A 19,882-nucleotide genomic window follows, 5' to 3' on the forward strand; every position below is an offset into this window, starting at 1 on the left:
GAACAGTCAGATTCATTACTATTGGGTCAAGATGCATGTGTGGATACAGAGCATCTGGCAAATCCACAGTAATTATTCATTCTCACGTTCTCCCTCCCCAGCCAACGCCAGAGAAAGCACCCTGCTGCTCTCACAGACACGAGCAACCTGTTTACCCTGGGACAACAGGAGGTAAAAGTTCCCTATCTCGGGGCAGCTCTGAAAAGCTGACGCCCTTGTTTATTATGTGGCAACTGCGGCACATGCCCATACGTTAAGATGTTAAGGATCTTCTCCTTTATCGATGGTATCCACATTCATTTCAGCATAGCACCTCACAACACATTAGGATCAAAGCAGAACACCTAAATATGCTACAGTTCATTTCAAGCATATATTATATTAAAGATGAAGAATGTGGTTTTATCCCATCCAGACAATACCTTGCAGCAAAGATCTATCTGCTTATGCTGCACACTCGATGCCTTTGATTATTTCAGCATCTTCTAATGATGAAGAATAAACTCCCTTTAAAAAATAAACATTTTTTTCTTGAGGTCTTAAGCCTCCTGATACCATCAAATGGCATTTTGGAATAGGAGCCGCATGTGGTTTCGAAGCACTGTTAATTGCCTGCAGTGACACAAGCAAGGATTGACTCGGGCGCAGGCAGGGGGAGGGGAGTTGTGCAATAGGCCTCTTCCATATGCCATCACACAATCTCGATTAGGTTTGCTTTTTCAAAGTATACAGAAAGCTGGTTACACAGACACAGCGAAACAAGTATGAACAAAGGTAGGTATCAGCCTTTGTGGATACTTCAATTTACTTGAGTGCCAATTTTTAAAGATAATTTAATTTACACCCTGTGTTATCTTGCTGGAAACTTTCATAGTTACCATGGACCAAGTCTCTGTTAGAGGTGTGGCTCAAAAACTTGAAAGACCTAAATTTCAGAGCCCCCTGAAACAACAGCTGAAGAATTAATCATTACGCCCAGTAGCTATAGTTCACCTGCTTCGTTGTTCAAAGCATACAACAGAAAGGGAAGGGCTGCATTATAGAAAATCGTGGCATCTAGTCTGGGGGAGGGAGGGAAGAGTGCGAGTAGCTAGTCTTCAGAGAACTGAAATATTTTGCCCCATGCCTCCAAAAGAATCCAACATGATTTATGGAGACCAGAGGGGATACAACTCCTGCTGTACCTCCCTGAGGAAGCCAATTGCAGCAGAACCCTAGAATGCATTCAAGTTTCAGTAAGAGATAAAATAAAGACCAAATAGTTCCTCTTATTGGCATATTAATTAAAAGCACGCAATATATTTCAAGGAAATTGTAAGCTGACCCATTAGGATTGTGCCCTCTTACTACTGAAATAATTGAATGCACAACCAGAAGTAGGACATCACTAGTTTCACTAAAAACTGACATGGTGATTTCTTAGTGAAGGACATCGGAACAATAAATTAAGCTGATTTTTTTAAAATTGCCACTATGGCTATTGTTCCAGTGATTTCTTCAACAGCTGTCAAGTATAAATTTATAGAAAATAAAACAAAACTGGATGGTTTGCATAAGGAAGCAGATCCCCCAAACTGGCAGAGAAGCTGCCTGGGTGGTTCAGCAAAAACATGCCTCAGCAAAAAGGTAGAAGTCCTTGTGTGTCTTCCTATTGAAAGGTATCAAGATGTAAAGTGCAGAAATGCTGATGATTAAAAATGACACGTCCTCTTTCTACTGCCTATACAGCCTGATTATGAATAGTGACATATTTTTCTACAACCAAACTCAATATAATGGAATCTTATTCTGACTGGAAAATGAAACAGAAAAGGCTTGTGACCAAAACTGGGTTTGGTATTTATTACACACGTTGAAAATGTATTCTGCTGTTCCATACGAAACATTCATAACAGTATAAAGTAAAACTTCAAACCATAAAACAGTAATTTTCATGACACAAAGGTCCTCGAGTGACTCCATCATGTGTTCCCTGAGCAAAAAAGCAATGCCAATAATTCGGTTTTCCACAACACAACGCATTAAAAGAGTAACATGAAGTGCTTGTGCAACCCGCGTCGCCATTTTGTGCAGGACCTCCCCATTCCTTGCAGTTGAAGGAGGCCCGGGCCTAGGGTGTGCTGCAGAGGAAGCAGCTCTGAAACATTTTTTGTAAATAAAGGCCTTCTTAAGCAAGGTGCTAAAACAGCAAAGTGAAACACACCCTCTCGAGTGTAGTGGTCGCCCCAAGGAGAAGGCAGCTACGGCAGACGGCGACGCCAGAGGTGCCAGACGTTGGCCTTCGCAGGTGAAAGCCAATACACCACCACATTCATGGAAAGGTGGAAAGAAAAGCACCAGGTGGGAGCTGTAAGACGATGAGTGAACGAGAAACCTGGGTGAGATCAAGAATCCAGCTCTGTCATTTCGCTCCCCACGAAGTATTGTTCTCTCGAGCCCCACCTTCACTGTTTTTGAATTCTTCTCATTTCCCTCTCCCCTCCTCCGCACCTTTCTCTGCCTGTTTTCCTACAGGGCTACCCAGTTTGTGGTAACAGCCAGCAGAAACAAACTCACGCCTCATGTTGAAGGAGAAGCCGTGCGAGAAGGGTCACAGAGTGCTCCCGAGATCGGGGTTTTAGTCACACGCACGGCACGGTTACTGACAGCAAGCCCGCGAGGGAGAGATGGGCGCTGGAGAGCAAGGGGCAGGTTCAACCTCATCTCTAGTCAGCTGAGGGCAAGGATTAGCGAAAAAAAAAGAAGCTGCAAATTAGAGTCTGCAAGTAAGGGACAGAAGTGGTAGGATAAAATTGTCACAGTGGAAATAGTGAACAAGCCGTATAACTTCCTGGGTCATGGCGCACTTCGGGGCCTGAGGGCCACTCCCACAGCCGGGTCTCTGCCCCCCACGGCCTTGCACAGGCTCGGAGAACTCCGAAATGAAGGAAGACCTGCTTATTTCGCCAATTTTGAATGGGGGAAAGAAATCCAGAGAGGGTGTGCGTACATATGGCTGATGAAAATCAAACCTCTGAAGTGCAGATTATTTTAATTATAGCTAGAAGAGCGTATAAGGTGCAAGTTTCAGCCAGAGAGTTTCCATTCCGAGCTTTAATTCTGCAGTGATGAAAATACTCATGAGTGCCTCTGTCTAGCTGAAAGAATTACACGTTGTCTTTTTTACGGCAGTTAGGACACTACTGACCCTAAGCAACAAAATCTCAATATGCACAAGGAGAAATTATATAGATATCTGTATGAAATAGGACATCAGCAGCTTCCACACATTCACTCTCTCCACATGCCTTTCACTATAAGGTACCCACAGAAGGGAGAGGTTTAGTGAACAACGCCTTTTTTTTTTTTCTTTTTTTTTCCTTCCTCCCACCACAGCCCGGTTTTCTTTGAAAGAGGACCTAACTTCTAATAGCTTTTAAGACGTGCATGTGAACTTGCAAAATGCATTTGACAAAGTCTAGCAAGTGATCCTCCAAATTCTGGCTGATGCAAACTGTATCACATATCAGCTTTACCCTTTCCACTGTACAATACTCACAATTACTGTGAGCACTAAGATGAGAATATAATGTGTGTTAGTAACTAGATCACACATTTGTTCCCACCACGTATTCATTTTATTGTATCTGTTGACCTCTATTAGTGAAATGATGCAAGGATTAAGGCTTTAAACATCTTCAGTGGAAAGTGCTATTTAAAAATCTGATGCATTTTGGCAGTTTCAAGTGCAGTGAAGTCAAGTTCATCCAACCTCCAACCCTAACACGGTGTTTGACTGCCTCTCTACCCTATGTGGTAGGGTGTATTTTATCCATATAAATATTAAAACCATGTGGAAAAACATACCTTTAAACTTCATATAATTGCTAGTTATTTTATACATATAAAAACCCAAACGACACAAAACTCTTCGTGTACCTGTTTGCACAGTTGTAGTTGAAAGAAGTTTTGTATTCTTTTGTGTTCTTTAATCTATTGTTTAGAGAAACTGGTGTTTCATTTTACAGTTAAAAGAACTTAATTACTTGAATCATAGAGACATGAAAGGCAAGGGTAGGAAAGAAAACATCTCTCATTTTAAACTCTTCTTCCACAAGCTAATTTGATAGCATAACTTGAAAGTACAGAAATCTGAAATCTACTTCTGAGCATTTGAAACTTCACATCTTTTTACCTCTCTCTCAAGAGATATTACTCAGGCTTAGTGTGACATTTTGAAATGTCACCATCCCTGTCTCAAAACTAGACGTTTTAACACAGAATAGACACCTACCTGCTTTAATTCAGAAATCCATTCTCTATGTGATGTGATATTTTAAGAACCTCTGTGCATAGCCTTTCTCATCCTAAGGAAAGAAAAAAAACAAAACAAAACCAAACTTCAGGAATCTCTTTCCTATCCAAACAAAAATGTCCTGCTAAAATCATTGGCTAAAGTCACTTTCCAAAAGCCTTATTATTCTGATACAGCCACAAATTTTGAATAAAAATATTGGGGGGGGGGGAATATTTTCCCCTGAAATACACTTTTACCACGTCAAGAAAATAACATTATTTTCTCAGTAAAGGCAGAGTAATTTTGTTTTTGCTGGATGGCTGAAGTTGGAAAAAGTGGTAGTGCTTGCCAGAGATCCACTCAATCTCCACATTTCATCCATTTGCAGCACCAGAACAACGGCACCCACGGGAACGCTCACAAACACTAATGCGGTTCTCTTTCTGGCATAATTTGATAATCATCGATATTAATATTAAACAAGTATGTAATCAGTTTTAACATCTATATATGGTAGCATATGAATAAATACATTCTGTAAGCTACTGCTAAATTTACAGGTAAACTAATATCTAGGTTCTTTAAGAGTTTCAAAACATTACATGTAAAAATGTTCTATCTGGAAAGTTATCTATGAAAGGGATTAATCTATGCTTTTCTTGTCTAGTCCCTTGATTTGGTAAATTATCACTGGCAAGCTGTGAAATTTGTGTAAAACATTCTCTAAAGTGAGTAGTCATTTTTCAGCCCTAGAAGTCTTCTAAGAGTGTGCTAATACACTTGCACAATCAAGATGCAGATTTTCCTAAAAACTGAAACTGAAGAAACACCAGCTATCGTCAGTGCCATAAACAAGTTGTCACTCAGACATCATTCACCATATAAGGAAATAAAAGAAAAAAAGGCCATCATTATTATGCAGGATATAAATAATACTGGAAGTGATTATCAAGGGTCTCCATCAGCTGATAGGTATCTGGCTGTCAGAGCAAAACATGCAGAAATACAGAACTGAAAGGACTTTCCCAGTCCCTGACTCCAATGACTGTTATCGCAGGCAACCAGCTTTTACCCTTTTCCTAACTTCACCTTCACATTGGCTTGCTCCACAGCTCCCAAAACTCTTAGTGGAGAAGTAACTGGGTTTGAAGTAGCTCAATAGTTTTCCTTTCTGTAAGTTTATTAATGGCTAGTTCATACTGCATGTTCCTGTAGCTGATCTGTCCTTAAGATTTAACATTTCTGCACATTCCTGCAAGATTTCCCAATCACACTGATACACATACCCAGCAGTATTTGCATTTCTGCCACTAAGGCAGCACAGTCCCTATACCAGCCAGAATTTCTCCTTTCTGCACAGGGGTGTTCAGACCCCCCCCTCCCCAATATTCCACGTGAGAACTGCTGCTCCTGCAGGCAAACCCCCCCCCCCCCCCCCGCCCTTTTTCTGCATTTGCCGTACCTAATGCAAACCCAGGATTATAGGTGCCTTTTTTTTTCCCCAAATAATTAATGCAAATTAATTTAAAACTAAAATAACAGATTTCTAGCACTTAATGAAAAGGCATCACCTTGTTTGCTGACTGACAGCGGGCTGTGACAGCCAGTGGTATCAAAGAAATAATTGGAAAATTCATTCTTTCTTCACTGAACATTCAAAAATGGAGGTAGCCATTGCCAAACAACATGAAATACAGTGAAGACAGCAACAAGCTCTGTATTTTGCTCTTTTTTAAACTATGGTTTAAGTTGCTCACCAGATACACTTAAATTCCAAATGTAGAGGAGTGTGTGTGCACGTATTTCTTCCAGAAGTTACAGCATTTCAAAGTGAAGAAAAGTAATTAAGCCACAACGCAACTTCTGCTGCTATTGTATTCACACAGTAAGTAAAATAAATTACAAAAATGTTATTTAAATCAGGTAAAGCAAAGACGCCACTTCAAATTTGTGATGATGTGCTTTTGTTTAGATACATCACCCAACCAGCTCTTTAAGAAGTTCCTACTTATTAAGTATTAATTAAATGTTTTTGTCACTCCATGACAAAGATCCTTATTTAGCTTGAAATAAAGACAGACTCAAACTTTGTTTTATTTTTTAATAAAGTTTAAATAGTTAAAATAAGAGGAAAGATATGTTTTAAAGCCAAGCTATTTCTTTGTTCCATGCTAGGCCTTAAAAGTTGGATTTACTAGCAAATACGGGCCATGAGAAAAGAGCTGTATACTTAAAATGCTGGTGTAGAATATATTAAAATAGCCAGTGACTTACTCCAGCTTACCTTAAAACAAAGGAAACACAATTTTTACAGTTTTTTAAAAGTACTGCCTCTTATCCTGATTAATGGAAAAATTATCCCTAAAAAACTTTTTTTTTTTTTTTTTTTTTTTTTTTTTTAATATGAAGACTCTACAAAATATTTGCTTTATCCATTGGCAGGACTTTGAAATTCTCCAGAATATTTAGATGTGTCTGCCTAAGAAAGTTTATAAATGCCAATCCAACACTAACAAAAATTCCAAACAGAACTGGAAATTAGAGTAACTCAACCAAGTCATCCCACTATAAGAATATTACATTTCACTTCTGCATAAACACAGATCAGCATGGTTTGTTTTGTTTTAAAAATTCTTCATGACCCGCAGAATACAGCATTAGTTTATTTCACTATTACCTTTTCCCTTCCATTTCCTTATGCTATTTCCTCATTTACATGTAAAACACTAATTTGTCTACTGACTTTTTCTGCCCTTAGGGCTTTTTTCAGCCTCGATTCTACCCTCACCCAAAGAGATCCTTCCCCTCTTGCTTCTTAAAGAGGTTTTTGTTTGATTGATTGATTTTCATTTTCTTCTTTTTCAGATACAGGTAAGTGTCCTACCATAAAGGGAGCATGGAAATGAATGGGAATAGCACTGGGAGTTACCGGGACATTTGCAAGCCAAGACTTTGAGTAGAAACTTCAACAGCTACTATTTTTGAAAGAAAAATGTCATGCTTTCTTTATATTTGATAATATTTGACATATATGATAATATGTCTACTATAAACACAGTCTTGTGCCACAAACAGCCACAAACTGCAGACAAAGCAATATAGCACACAGTTTGATGAATTCAGTGTAACACAAAAAAAACGGCAGAGTCCTAGTAGCAGCTGCAATGGTAACAAACATTTAGAAACCAAAGCGATCCAATAACCTAAAAATACATCTGCTAAAATAAGCAAAAATCTGTGCAATGAGATTAGAAACTTCCAAATTTCAGGCTGATTGTTCAGGGACCACAGTAGAAAACTAAACTCAGATGTAAGGAAGTATTAGCTTGGAAAAGCCTCAGCTTTCCAAAATTCAAAATTATTAAAAAGCAATACATCTGTTCATCATTCTATGATTTAACTGTTTTCTAGTCTATGGGAATAAACAGCAGGATACAATCGTTTGCAACATCCGTTTACTTTTTTTTTTAACTTTTAAAACTAAATTAAGAAAATATTCTTACAGAAAAAAAAATTTAGATGAGCACAAAGAAATGCCATGACAAATCCTGAGACAAATTATCCTACATCATTGCTAGTCTATGAAAACTGGTTTGAATAATAAACATACTAGAGTATTCAGTGACAGCATACAAATCAAAAGTATTTGTAAATTATTAAGTTGTGCATGTTTTTAAATGACAAAACATGCTCACGGGTTTACTTTAAAATCTCTCACTGCTTGTTATCAAAGTTAAAAGATCATTTGCATACCAATACACATACTGTAAACATGAACTTCTCATTAAGGAAAGATGGGTTTACAGTAATTTGATCTTTTACAAAAAGCTATTGGTAACTGAATCTCTCAGTGTCTAACTTTCTAGAAAATTAAACCAATGTTTCCACTCTCAAAGTTGAAACACTACCACTTTAGGAAACAACCCTGTTTATTTGTTAATCAGAAATACAATCAAGTGGCATATTTCCATTTGCTCTTCGGCTGACAGTTTCAGCTTCATTATATTTTACAAGACAACAGCAGACTTGCAGAGGTCCCGTAAATTCTTTCATATCACAACTGATTTAATTACAGTGGTGAAGAAAAGCAGCGGTGATGCAAAATAAGATCAGCCCAATTGCCCTTATCTGATGATAGGATCTCTCTTCCTGTTTGGCTTGCAGCAGTGAGGACTTCTTGGTTTGTTTCAGTTTTTTGTTGGGTTTTTTTTTGTTTTTTTTTTTTTTTTTCTGGTCAGGCTGCCTCTGTCAAGACCGACAAAAGCAAGAAGTTGACATGCCCTTATAATTCCAGCTTGAGAATGATCCTCATACCAATATAGCTGAGTTTCAATCAGTAGGTCGGGGAATGATACTAATGTGGAGAAAATTATCTGGATAGCTCATATGTTCGCTTAGCCACTGTATGGGTGTTTCCAGCATTGGCTCAATTCCATGAATCATCACTTGAGTCTTCTGCTCTCCATCTAATTCAAAGAAAAAGAGAAACCACTAGTACACCGTTCAAAGTTCACAGAAAGATTAAACATTTACTTATAGTTAATTTATGGTAGATTTAATTGGTGTTACAGAGTTTAACATTTAACAGAACAAAAAGCAGGAAATATTGGTATGGAGAAAGCTAAGATTTCCGTCATCTAAAACAGAAACTTTGAGTTAAAATTAATTCCAAGAAAAAATTGGGTTAAAATGAAACTTAATGAAAGTGCCACTCTTCTTTATTAGTTGCAAGTTTTTTTTGCCTACAGTGATCACAGCTTGATGTCAACACAGTTAAGGCATATCCATCTCGCCTGGCTATAAGCCATATGAATTTTACACAGATCATGCTTAAGATGTTGAGCTTCCTAAAACATACTAATGAAATTGTATTCTTAATATCGTGATCTCCTGAAAAAGCTGGACTATGTGTAATATGTCAGACATATAATACGTGTAATATTCCTGAAGTAGTTTTGTTTTGCTAAGAATAATTTACTTAAGTCTCTAGCAATATTTCAGAGTTACTCAGAAGGCTGAGTTGGCACCAGCTTTTTCTCACTTAGTTTCATCTTTTGGAAAAGCTAAGTTAGCAAATGATTCCCAGTATGACAAGATTATTTTCTAAGAATATTTCAATTTTTTTTATTTATACTTGTCCCGGAGGATGCAAGCACTTTGATCCTTTGATTCAAATGATGGGAACCAGCTAAAGCAACTGACATAACTGTCATGAAATGAACTAAAAAAAACAAAAAATGAAAATTTATTTCAGAGCCTTGAGATGAGAAGAGCATCTGAAATATGCTCCAAATAATGGTTAGGGGAAAAAAAAGTATGCAGTGACCTTTTACTGTTTTTATACTATACTCTGGCTTTCTCACATGGACCTACCACAGTGAAATCCACATTCAGGGCTCAAAAACATAACCGCCTTCTCTAATTCGCATTTTATGCCCCCCTCAACCATCTGTATTACGGAACAAACCACCATGCTCCCCAAGAGTTGCATGGAAGAGAGGAGAATCTAGAAATGAAGGTACTATTACTGGCTCTTTCATACAGCTACTCCAGTTGTAGCATAATTACTATTTTATAACATCGATAAAATCTTATTTGTTTGGTAACTAAAATGATTTCACAGCTGCCTGAAGAAGTTTGTATTATAACTGAGTATTTATACCAGCACAGGCTAATTTAAACTAGGAAGAATCATCCTTGAATATGCTGTTGACTTTATGCTAGTAATAATTCTTCCTGCAGAAACAGACAGTTATGTTTGCCTAAAATAAAGCATTATACATTAGCTACATGTTACCTACATATGGTATCATATTCTGTACAAATTATTGATTAAATATATAAAGCTTGATTCTCTAAATGGCATAGTATACACATCATCACACTAAATTAAGCATAAACAATTGCTGGTTTCTGGTTTTATTGCAGATAGGTCAGAATAACGCAGCACCTCATTTAAAAATAAACTTCTGGTACTTCCAACCAAAGCAGGTATTTATTGGGCTGAAACATTACCAGTCAGATTGTCAAGAGTATAAACGGCAAAAGAAAAGATCTCAGAAACCAAGTTTTTACATTAAGAAGTTACGGAACATCTAAATATTTTTAATATTAAAAGTAACTCCCAAATATATGTATTTAACATTTTCAAATTAAAATCTATCTATGGTATCCTATGGCACTCCATAAACTGGCCACAGAGTTAGTGACATTTTTTTACATTTCATAATATTATTTGATTTTCAGAAACAACTAATTTGCATACACAAACAGATGGCAGAATGCTGTTTCAGCGTTAGTACTGTGCATAGCTGACTCCTTAGCAAAAACTTGCACAAAAAATACATTAAAAGCTTTAGAACCTCAGTATCATTTTCTTGTCATTGGAGGAAAGGCTTATAAATGATAAACACTTTCTTTGGCTCTTCTTTTACTGTGTGACAGAACATTTTTGGATGCATCCCTGCTCCCTACCCAACTCTGTCTCTTTCTCATACAAATCTTTTATTCTGTTCCTCAGCAAACTGAGAAAGTCTCAGAGGTCAATGAAGAATTTACAGTTTAATTAAAGTCTAAATCTCTGCATTAGCATTGTTTGTGCTTTAGTATTACCTCTGACAAAGCATCACTTCTCCTTAATTCTTTTTCCCCCTTGAGGCTTGACTAAAGAGATCTTATCTACCTATTCTGTGTTTACTGTAGCCTTCTCTCACAAAATCCATTGTTTTTACTTTAACATTCTTCCCTCCTTTTGTTACTAGGGACCATAAACTCTCACTTAAGTCACATTTACCCAAACTTTCTTCAACTTTCATGTTTCAGTAACTTCCCTATTTTGAATCACATGCAGAGTCTTTCTCCTATAGATGGCTCCTCTGCTTTATATAGAAAAAAGCTGTCAACAGCAAATACACTAAAAAAATTACTGGAAAATATTCTTGTTTTCTCAACAGCTGTCTAATTTGTATCCACTATTACCACTGTGATCTGGGTTCTGTGTGATTTGCTAGCTATCATGAAAGCTTCATCCACCTGGTTTATAGCTATAATAGATTTACATAATATTTTTCCTTCCATTACTGTTCACAGTCTTAAGAGTTGTAGCTTATTTTGTATGCATCTTGACACACCAAGTGCTGTCCTCTTCTTCCCCACCCCATATTCTATGATAACAAAGTCTTTTTAGACTGACAAAATATCTCTATAAAAGTGTACCAGTTGCTAAACACAACATACATTTAAATGAGTGGTATAAGATTTAAATGACTTACAAAGAAGATTAATGCCATTCTATGTCATTGAACGAGGTCTATAAAAATTAGGGCAAATAATTCTGCTCATCAGTAGTGCAAGGGGTCTGGACCTGATAATATCATTACTATCAATACCTATTTTACAATATTCAGTAATGTAGTAAAGAAAACAGGACTTCCTCAAACCCAAGAAATTCAAGTTCTCCAGTCACCTCACTAACTTTTTTTTTTGCTTTTAAAATCATGATAGAACTGATTGACATGTTAGCTATCATATAAGCTAAAGATGGTTTCTTTTACTTTGTTGCAAATTAATCTTGGGAAGAAGTGGAAATATCAGAAAAATAAAAGTATAGCAATTCATGTTTCGTAGGAAGTTTTTATAATGTGTGTACGTAGTAACAATTTACTTAGAGTATTTTTATACTACTGAAGTGATGAACGAATAAGAAATACTGTTTGGGCTTTTACAAAAAAAAAAAGCCTCAAAACCAATTAAGTCATCTCCTATCAGAGTGGTTGTCCCAGGATTAAATGATTTCTCTTCGCTTTCCTTGTGGAAATCCATGACTATAGAAGGCACTATAGCCTCTGAAAGTCACTAGTGGCAAGTGATAAGTACAGTTTACAAAGTTTTTTGGTAAAACTTAACAATAATTCTGTCTCCAGAAGGCAGATAACTATTTTTACATGTTGTATACAAAGAAATTTTTGAGATATTTCAGATCACAATTTAGACACTAACTCAAAGGCTGCAACACTTAAAGTAGGGACCTGACCCAGGCTAAGAAATCATACCATGTCAAGTCAGAAGAGTTTCCCAACTCTGTACAGAAAATGGAGAGAAATAGGCAGCTCTGAAGTGAAGGTTTTAAGAAGAGGTCTGCTTCTCTCTCATCTATAAGGTGCCTCAGTGTTCCTGATCAGGAAACCACCTTGATCCAGGCAAAGAAAGTATTGGCAAAGGACTCTCTTTTGCAGATAGGCATCTGCTAGAAGGAAGCAAGAGATAGTGGCTGTTGCATCTCAACAGAGTCCATGAGGTAGTGGCTCAAAGCCCTCCTCAACCTGAGGCAGCTTGAGTCCACTCTCCCTTCTTCAAGGAGAATGCCCTAGCTACTACGGTATTTGTTGTTGCTAATCCCAAACTTCCTCTAAAAACTCTCAATGTTCAAGAGTCAGCGAGACACAGAGAAAGAACAAAGAAGAGAAAATCTGTAGTCTTCAGAGAAGGCAGGAAGATGTGCAATGTCATGGTATCACGTGGTAGGTTTTTCTATTTCCTTTAGCTATATAAATTATTGCTTCTGAAGTAAACCTCTTGATATTAGGAAATAAAAGAGTTTAATTAGCTCATTCAGCATCAATTCAGATTGTTACACATACCTCTGATGCAATCTAAATACATTTTTCTACTGTATTATCTTTTTATTTAGAAAGGAAGAATTAAAGATAGAGGGAAAGGGTTGGTTTTGAGACAGATTCAAGTGCCTAAGAATAGTGAGAAGGCACTACTTCTGGCAAAGGTACATATTTCAGCCATTTTCCACTCAGATAGGCACCACAATGATCACCAATGCTGCAGCTACATACTCCCTTTCACCTACACAAGATTGGCTTCTCTAGCTAGACTACATCTGTGATGCACCACTTAAAATTCTTTAGTAGGATAAAATACCTCCCTTCTGATTTGTGGCCTTTAGCAATCACCTGTCAGGACAATTTAGCTGGCTTAAATTCTTTCACTGATAGACAATATAAGATATTCAGGATTTAGCAAAAATGGCCCTGGAGTACTTCGAGTCCTCTGTACGCAAGTCCTCTGGAGAGCAAGTCCCAGAACCTGCCTGTAGTATCAAAATGGACAACGTAGAAACCACAGCTTCTTACTCAGGGCAGCATCACTTGCAAAATTGGCTTTAAAACCCTAAAAATAGAGCAATAGAACCCTGTGCTCCAAACTAGGAGCAAATAAGCACTACTTGCATGATACAAGGTTGCAGAACTATAGTGGACAAGGATACTAAAAAGTATAAGGAGTAAATATAACCAAGTATCATGCAGTAGCAGCCTTATGAATCATATAACAGAACTAGTTTCCAGCTTTTTCAGCTGTGAAGTGGTCCATAAACATTTGCTTGCTTATCTTCAGATATGTTCTGGATTAGATGATACTAAAGGTATTCCTGACAATAGGTTATACCAGACTGTGGGAAAACTCATCTCGGGTCAGCGTTACAAGGAGCGGAGCTCTCCTTCCGTGGCTGTGGTGCAGCTGCTTTCCATTCCACCCCTCCTGCTCCTCAGATCACCAGGCAGGAGGACAGGCCTTTAGGTGCACGTACCCTGAAGCAGCCAGAGCACTCCTTGACAGCATGTGCTTGGCAGCTGGTGTCTCAGACATCTCTGAATCTGAAGAGACATACCAACATCTTCGCCGGGAAGATTTTCATCTGCCTCGTTCGGATCTCTTAGGAAATTACTTACAGATACATAGCTTTCAGTAATGTGCTTCACTAAGTTTGTTACTGACAGCTATTGCTGACTCAATTTTTAAAGGGTAAAGCCAAAGCTGGGTGGGGCTAAGTTCCTAGCAAGCAAAGGTGAAAATTTCCTTCTTGAAAGCTACACTTCTGGTCTAGCACAGAGGATCATATATGAAACTATGTCCAATTATTTACAAAAGACTACACTACATTAGCAAGCAAATTCAAAGACTGTGTTCCAACGTGTAACTACAGGTGGTAAGACAAAAGTGGACAGTGGTTGAAGTTACCCTTCCCCTCTCCAGGCACCTCAGGTTGGATATTCTAGGACATACAGAGAAGAGACAGCCCCAGACAAGCCTCATAGTCTAAAGAAGTACTCCAGTGACTTCTGCACCAGTAGTAGAATATAAGTAAACAAGCACTTGATGAACATACTTCACTTTTTGCACTTTTAAAGTAGGTAACATCTCTAAAAAACCCAAAACCTCAATGTTGTCAGTAATGGTTCAATTTGATACAGGGATCTTTTGACTGCTAGTGCTGAAACTGTTGAATAGCATCTAGCTCTTCAACAGCAACCTCTCCCAAACTGAAAACAGCTCCAATGTCTGATACTAAAACTGACAATGACTGGATACCATTCACAACAAAACAAGCTTCACAATTATTTTCATTGCATGTGCTAAAGTCACATGTGCTCATAAAATATCCATAAACTTCAAAAAAATTAAGCTAAGGAGTATTAGGAACATTTTCATATCACTTTTGTAATATTTACTTTAGCCAGATAACATATCTTTTTAAAATTATGGCAAAATATTGCTTTGCTTAGTGAGCAAGCTTAGCTACAGAATGAATTCAACCCATCTATAAATCAAATACTCACACATTGCTTTTCTTAAGTATCTTTTAAAAAAAAAGTTAAAACATATTATTTCAGGCTTTTCCATTCATAAACTCAAATCTAACTGGAATATTTCTGCCATCAGTTTCTGGCATGTGTATGTGTAATATCAACCAAAGTACAGAAACACGGTGAGATGTTCAGATTCCACAGTAATGATTACCTCAATATAAAGGTCTCAAATACTAAAACAAACTTGTATTTTAAACAAATCTTACCTACTCAGCTGAGTACTAACAGGTGCTCAATACTTATGCAATTTTATGGGAAGTACATACAAAAACAGTTGAACTTGGTCAAATCTCTTGGCCAAATGATCACTTGCTCTTTGAATGAACTCAGCACAAGTACTTCAGACAGTGAACACAAGTTCTCTTTACTGATACAATATATTTTATATTTAGGAAATGATAGCTTCAAGGTCTAAGGTTACTATACATTCCATTGAGCAGGGTTTTTTTTTAGTTAAAATTTTTAAAATAGGAATAAAATCTTAGTATGAGTTTTCAGAAGCTTCATACTACCCTATTTCAGCCATTATATTCCAAGCTTTCCTTACTTTTCTCTGAATTCCACCCTATTGCAATAAAGGACCCCGCTTGTCAGAGTAGTAGGCTTCATTGCTAGAAGCGACTCATTTTCCATAGCAATCTTAACATACTTTTTGCCTCACTTTAATTGCACATAAATTACCAAAATCCTTATTCCCTTCATCTTCCTTAATTTGGAATAATTGTCAGTTTAAACAGAAACACAGATGATATATCGGATCACGATCAGCAAGACATGCTGTTCAGCATCCTCTGACCAAGAGCAAGAACACACAAAAAAATTCTGCAAAGCCGACTTTAAAAATCGCCTAGCTACAACAAAAGGTTCCTCTGACCTCAAAAATGTAGAGGCTGATATGTGACACAAAAGCACAGGATTGACTTTTCCTTCCTGCCTACATATCCTGCCAGCCCTGGGGAAAGCCACTGATGCTGAGTTCAGGTGAAGAACTCGCATGCAGAAATACATGGTCGATGCATCATTCAGAACAAGTCTTTTTCCTCAAAATGATTCTGTATCTGGAATAAACATTGTTCCAAACACACGACGTGGTATGGAGAATAAGAACGTCAGTTCCTGGATATAACCTAACTTCCCAATATGAATATAAGTAAACAATCAGGTAGATCTGGTTAACTGGCAGCAAAAAGAGAATATCTCTCATTTTAACCACTGGTAGTAACATGAGTTCAATTGCTCAAATTGAAGGTCACAGTTTTCCTAAATCTGTGTTCTGAGCTCTGGATATTCTTGATATCTACACAGATATCCCACAGAGCTTTTACCTATGGAAAGTTCCTGGCCTCAAAGACAAGTAATGGTAAATAAAATCCACAACTTTGTATTTCATTTAAAAATATCTTTTAGAAGGAATGTTAATTCTTAATAGGTTTACCGAACAACTTCTTACAGATAACAGAACAAGAGTGCTTAACCTATCTTTTCTAAGTCATTATTTTGATGTTTTAAATTCTTCTCCAAAATAAACAGTTCAAAACATGAGTCTCTCTCCGTCCTGGAGTGTTTTGGCATTCATATTAAGTGTCTCAATTTCACCCTTAGAGTCCCTTGATGTCATCTCACTAGAGCCCCTTCTAAGAACTACTGCTTCTTACTCCAAAATGCTATGACAGAACTAGACCTGTATCAACCTCAGTGAACGCTGTTCTTGCAGAGTACTTGACTACAAAAGCCCAACTCCAGGCAAGATATCTCAAGTATTCCTCCATGGTGACACTGTCATGAAGTCCATACTCACCGATTTAGCTTTAATTACTGCTGTTATTTCTTTACATGGTTTTGACACAGGCCAGTTGGCTGATCTCTACATGATCTTCTTGTGGCATGAACATCTCCTACTTGAGTTTAGACATTTGTGACTTAAAGGAGAGAAGTTTTTGTCACAGTTCTTCGTATGATTAGCTTCCCTGGATTATATTATATTCCAGCACAGTCCTAGCTTTCTCTATCCTCAAAATGCAAATAGATGAATATTCAACATTATCATCTGCATTAAGTACCATTAAATACTGAGATAAAATAAAATACTTGGCATCACTCCTATTCATCATTTTCTTCTCCATGCAATTTTTCCTCTCGTTATTTCCTGTCATCTTCTACCTCAAGTCTATCCTCGGGTTAAATAGCCACATTTCTGAAATATAACAAAAAAATGTGGATTAAACTAAAACCACAAGCAAAAGTTCCTTACACTTTGGAGCAGATAATGAGAATCTGGGTTACATTTCTAATCTCAAAGAAGCCAGAAAGTATGTAAACAAACTAGAAAACTTATTTCTATTCCACTGAAAAAGTTTTTAGAGAAAGAGAATTTGGCCTCAAACACCAGCAAGTCCAGGTTGCCTGAGCAGACTACTTTTAACAATTCTCCACACAGTCTAAAACAGTTAACAGTGACAGTAATGCTATTTAAGACAACCAAGGGGATTTTTCCTTCTGTAAAAGAGTTCATGCAGCTCAGTGGAAAAGCAGATAGAGGATGGAAATGAAAGCTTTACTTCACTAAACTTTGTTGGTTTTATTTATTTATTTATTTTTATTCGTGTATATTTAATAGAAGCTTTTTAATGGGGTTGTTGTAGTAAGTCCCAAACTAAATGATTGCAGAACCCTAAAATACTTTTCTTAAATATCTAACATTTTAGTAGTTAAAAGGTTTTAGAAGACCTTACAATGACTGAGCCTGAGATGCTTCCCATCAAACATCTAGCTTCAGGCAGGGGGAAAAAAAAAAAAAAAAAAAAAGAAATTTTATAAGATGAAACTCTCAGGAAATATTCTTATACTCCTTCTTCCTTAGCATCGGTGCCTTAGCCTCAGCCCTGAATCAGCAATAAACCTGTGCTAGTTTGTAAAAGACTGGGATTAGCAATTGAAGCTTATAAAACAATTTCCTGCAATAGGTTTAAGTTTGGCTATACACATGTGAACAAAGTGGCAAAGTTCAAGGCAAATCATGCTGCTGTTCCATGTAACAGGCAAGCACACAGCATATTTATATATACAAGGAACAGGCAAGGTGTGCATTAAAAGACAAGCACTTGAATGCATGACAAATTGAGCCCAACTCATCCATGGTATGTTTTCCATTGCTGAGGGAGAGCTAAATCACTTTTAGGAGTTGTGTAGCTTTTTTTAAACAGCAGGCATCTTGACTTACAATAAATTAACACTTTCATGCATCATGCCCTTAAGTAGATTTGAGATTTCTTTTCCCTCTAAGCTGTGTGCAACTGACCTTCAGAAATTAAGGCTACCTCTGTATACAGCTAGGGAGCTAAATGTGATCAATATGGTTCTTTCTCTATAAAGACTGGTATAATGCAAATCAATCTGCTGTAGAAGACCTCTTGTTGCTAATAGTTTGTGAGAACTTTTATTATGTCATTGTTTTCAAAATACTGTTATGCCAAACAATTAAATAGGAAATTCTCTATACAATCATATTATATATTCCCTACGCATATGTACATTCATACACTTTTAAAGGTTTTTAATGGCATTCTTGAACTTTCAACCTCTATTTTACTTCATTTTCAAGTTACTATAATTCACATCATGCCTGCAAATATTCCTTGATTGTAATGGCCGTCCATCTTTTATAATGAACTTTTCAGCTAATCAAATGATGAACTATTCCTAGCGAGGCAAAGCAAAGAAGGATTACTGTTGCTGCAAAATCATTGTCAATACAGAAAAGACCAGCACATTTACTTGTTTTCATCAAGCCATAATGCTAATTGTTAATTTATCTGCCTAGTTTAATAAATCAAATTCAAAAGTGGACATTTGGACATAATTACAGTTTAAAAACATATGCCTGAAAAAGTGATAAGCGATATATACAGATCAAAGGCTTAATGTTTGCTATTTCATGTTGTGTACCTTCCCCCATTTAACTCGAGAAAAATAAACTGGTTTTGCCTTTTTTAAAATGCTACTTCCAGCAATATTATTATGATATTTAACAAAGTAAACAACTTCACAAGCAAACTATACATAAATATGGAGATGAGTTATTCAATTAACCCCAAAGTATGGACAGTTTTGTTCCATGTCTGACAAATTCTTCAACTTCTGCTAAGCTGATCAGTAAAAACTCAGCTAATTGAATCCATCGATGTGAAAAACCACAGGCTCAAGTCTGTACTGCATACTTCAAGCTGAAGGATTTCTGCTTCAGCCATGGCGGTAATAGTCAGTGGGGTCAGGTCAAAGAGGGTTAAAGTGAGTCAGGATATAGCCAAAGGAATACATCAAACACTGATTTTAAAAGGGCAATTAATCTTAGACAGAAATGTTTCCTGGGGAATGAGATCTCAATCTTAAGAGCACACTACATGATGTAGCAGTAAAAATGTACATATACAAGCTTAGAGAGCTTTCATCCTGTGATCACAAACAGAAGGGGAGTGCTGTTTATCAGAGAAATACAAACCCTTGCTAAAATACTTACATTAGCTTCTTCCGGGCCCTTACTCATTGAAAAATAAATTCTTTAATGAGCAGGCAATAGAGTTTGCACACATGAAATATTTTTTTCTGTACAGGTACTGTAAGTTCTTTTGAACAGCTAGTCGATTAAAGTGTTTAGAGATCTCTACCACAGTAAAATTAAAGAATTTAGTCTTGCAAAACTCAGGAAAGAGTGGATAAAGAAGTAATGGAATACCTGAAGGGCTTTTTACACTGAACAGTAACTTTAAAAAAATAAAATAAAATAACCCTCCCCACAAAACAGCTACCTGTTCAGAGTTAAGATTGGAAGTAAATTTTCATCCAAAGTTCATTTTCATTTTTCCATTCCAAAATACCAAGAGAGTTCACTTCAAAGCTGACAGATTATCAAATAATCTTTATTTTTAAGGAGAGTTTGGCTAGTAACAAG

The 19,882-nt window shown here is 36.9% G+C and overlaps 1 protein-coding gene across 1 annotated transcript in view; it reads right to left on the reverse strand.

The window, feature by feature from the left end:
- Positions 1-6,363: 6,363 nt before the first annotated feature.
- ATG5 (autophagy related 5) overlaps positions 6,364-19,882 on the reverse strand; it is an 84,283-nt gene continuing 70,764 nt past the window's right edge. The window contains exon 7 of the mRNA XM_069804967.1: positions 6,364-8,742. Coding sequence (XP_069661068.1) covers positions 8,606-8,742 — 137 coding nt within the window. The 3' untranslated portion in view covers positions 6,364-8,605. The remainder of the gene's footprint in view (positions 8,743-19,882) is intronic.

Source organism: Haliaeetus albicilla, chromosome 17 (assembly GCF_947461875.1).
Source record: "Haliaeetus albicilla chromosome 17, bHalAlb1.1, whole genome shotgun sequence".
In the NCBI taxonomy this organism is placed as follows: domain Eukaryota; kingdom Metazoa; phylum Chordata; class Aves; order Accipitriformes; family Accipitridae; genus Haliaeetus; species Haliaeetus albicilla.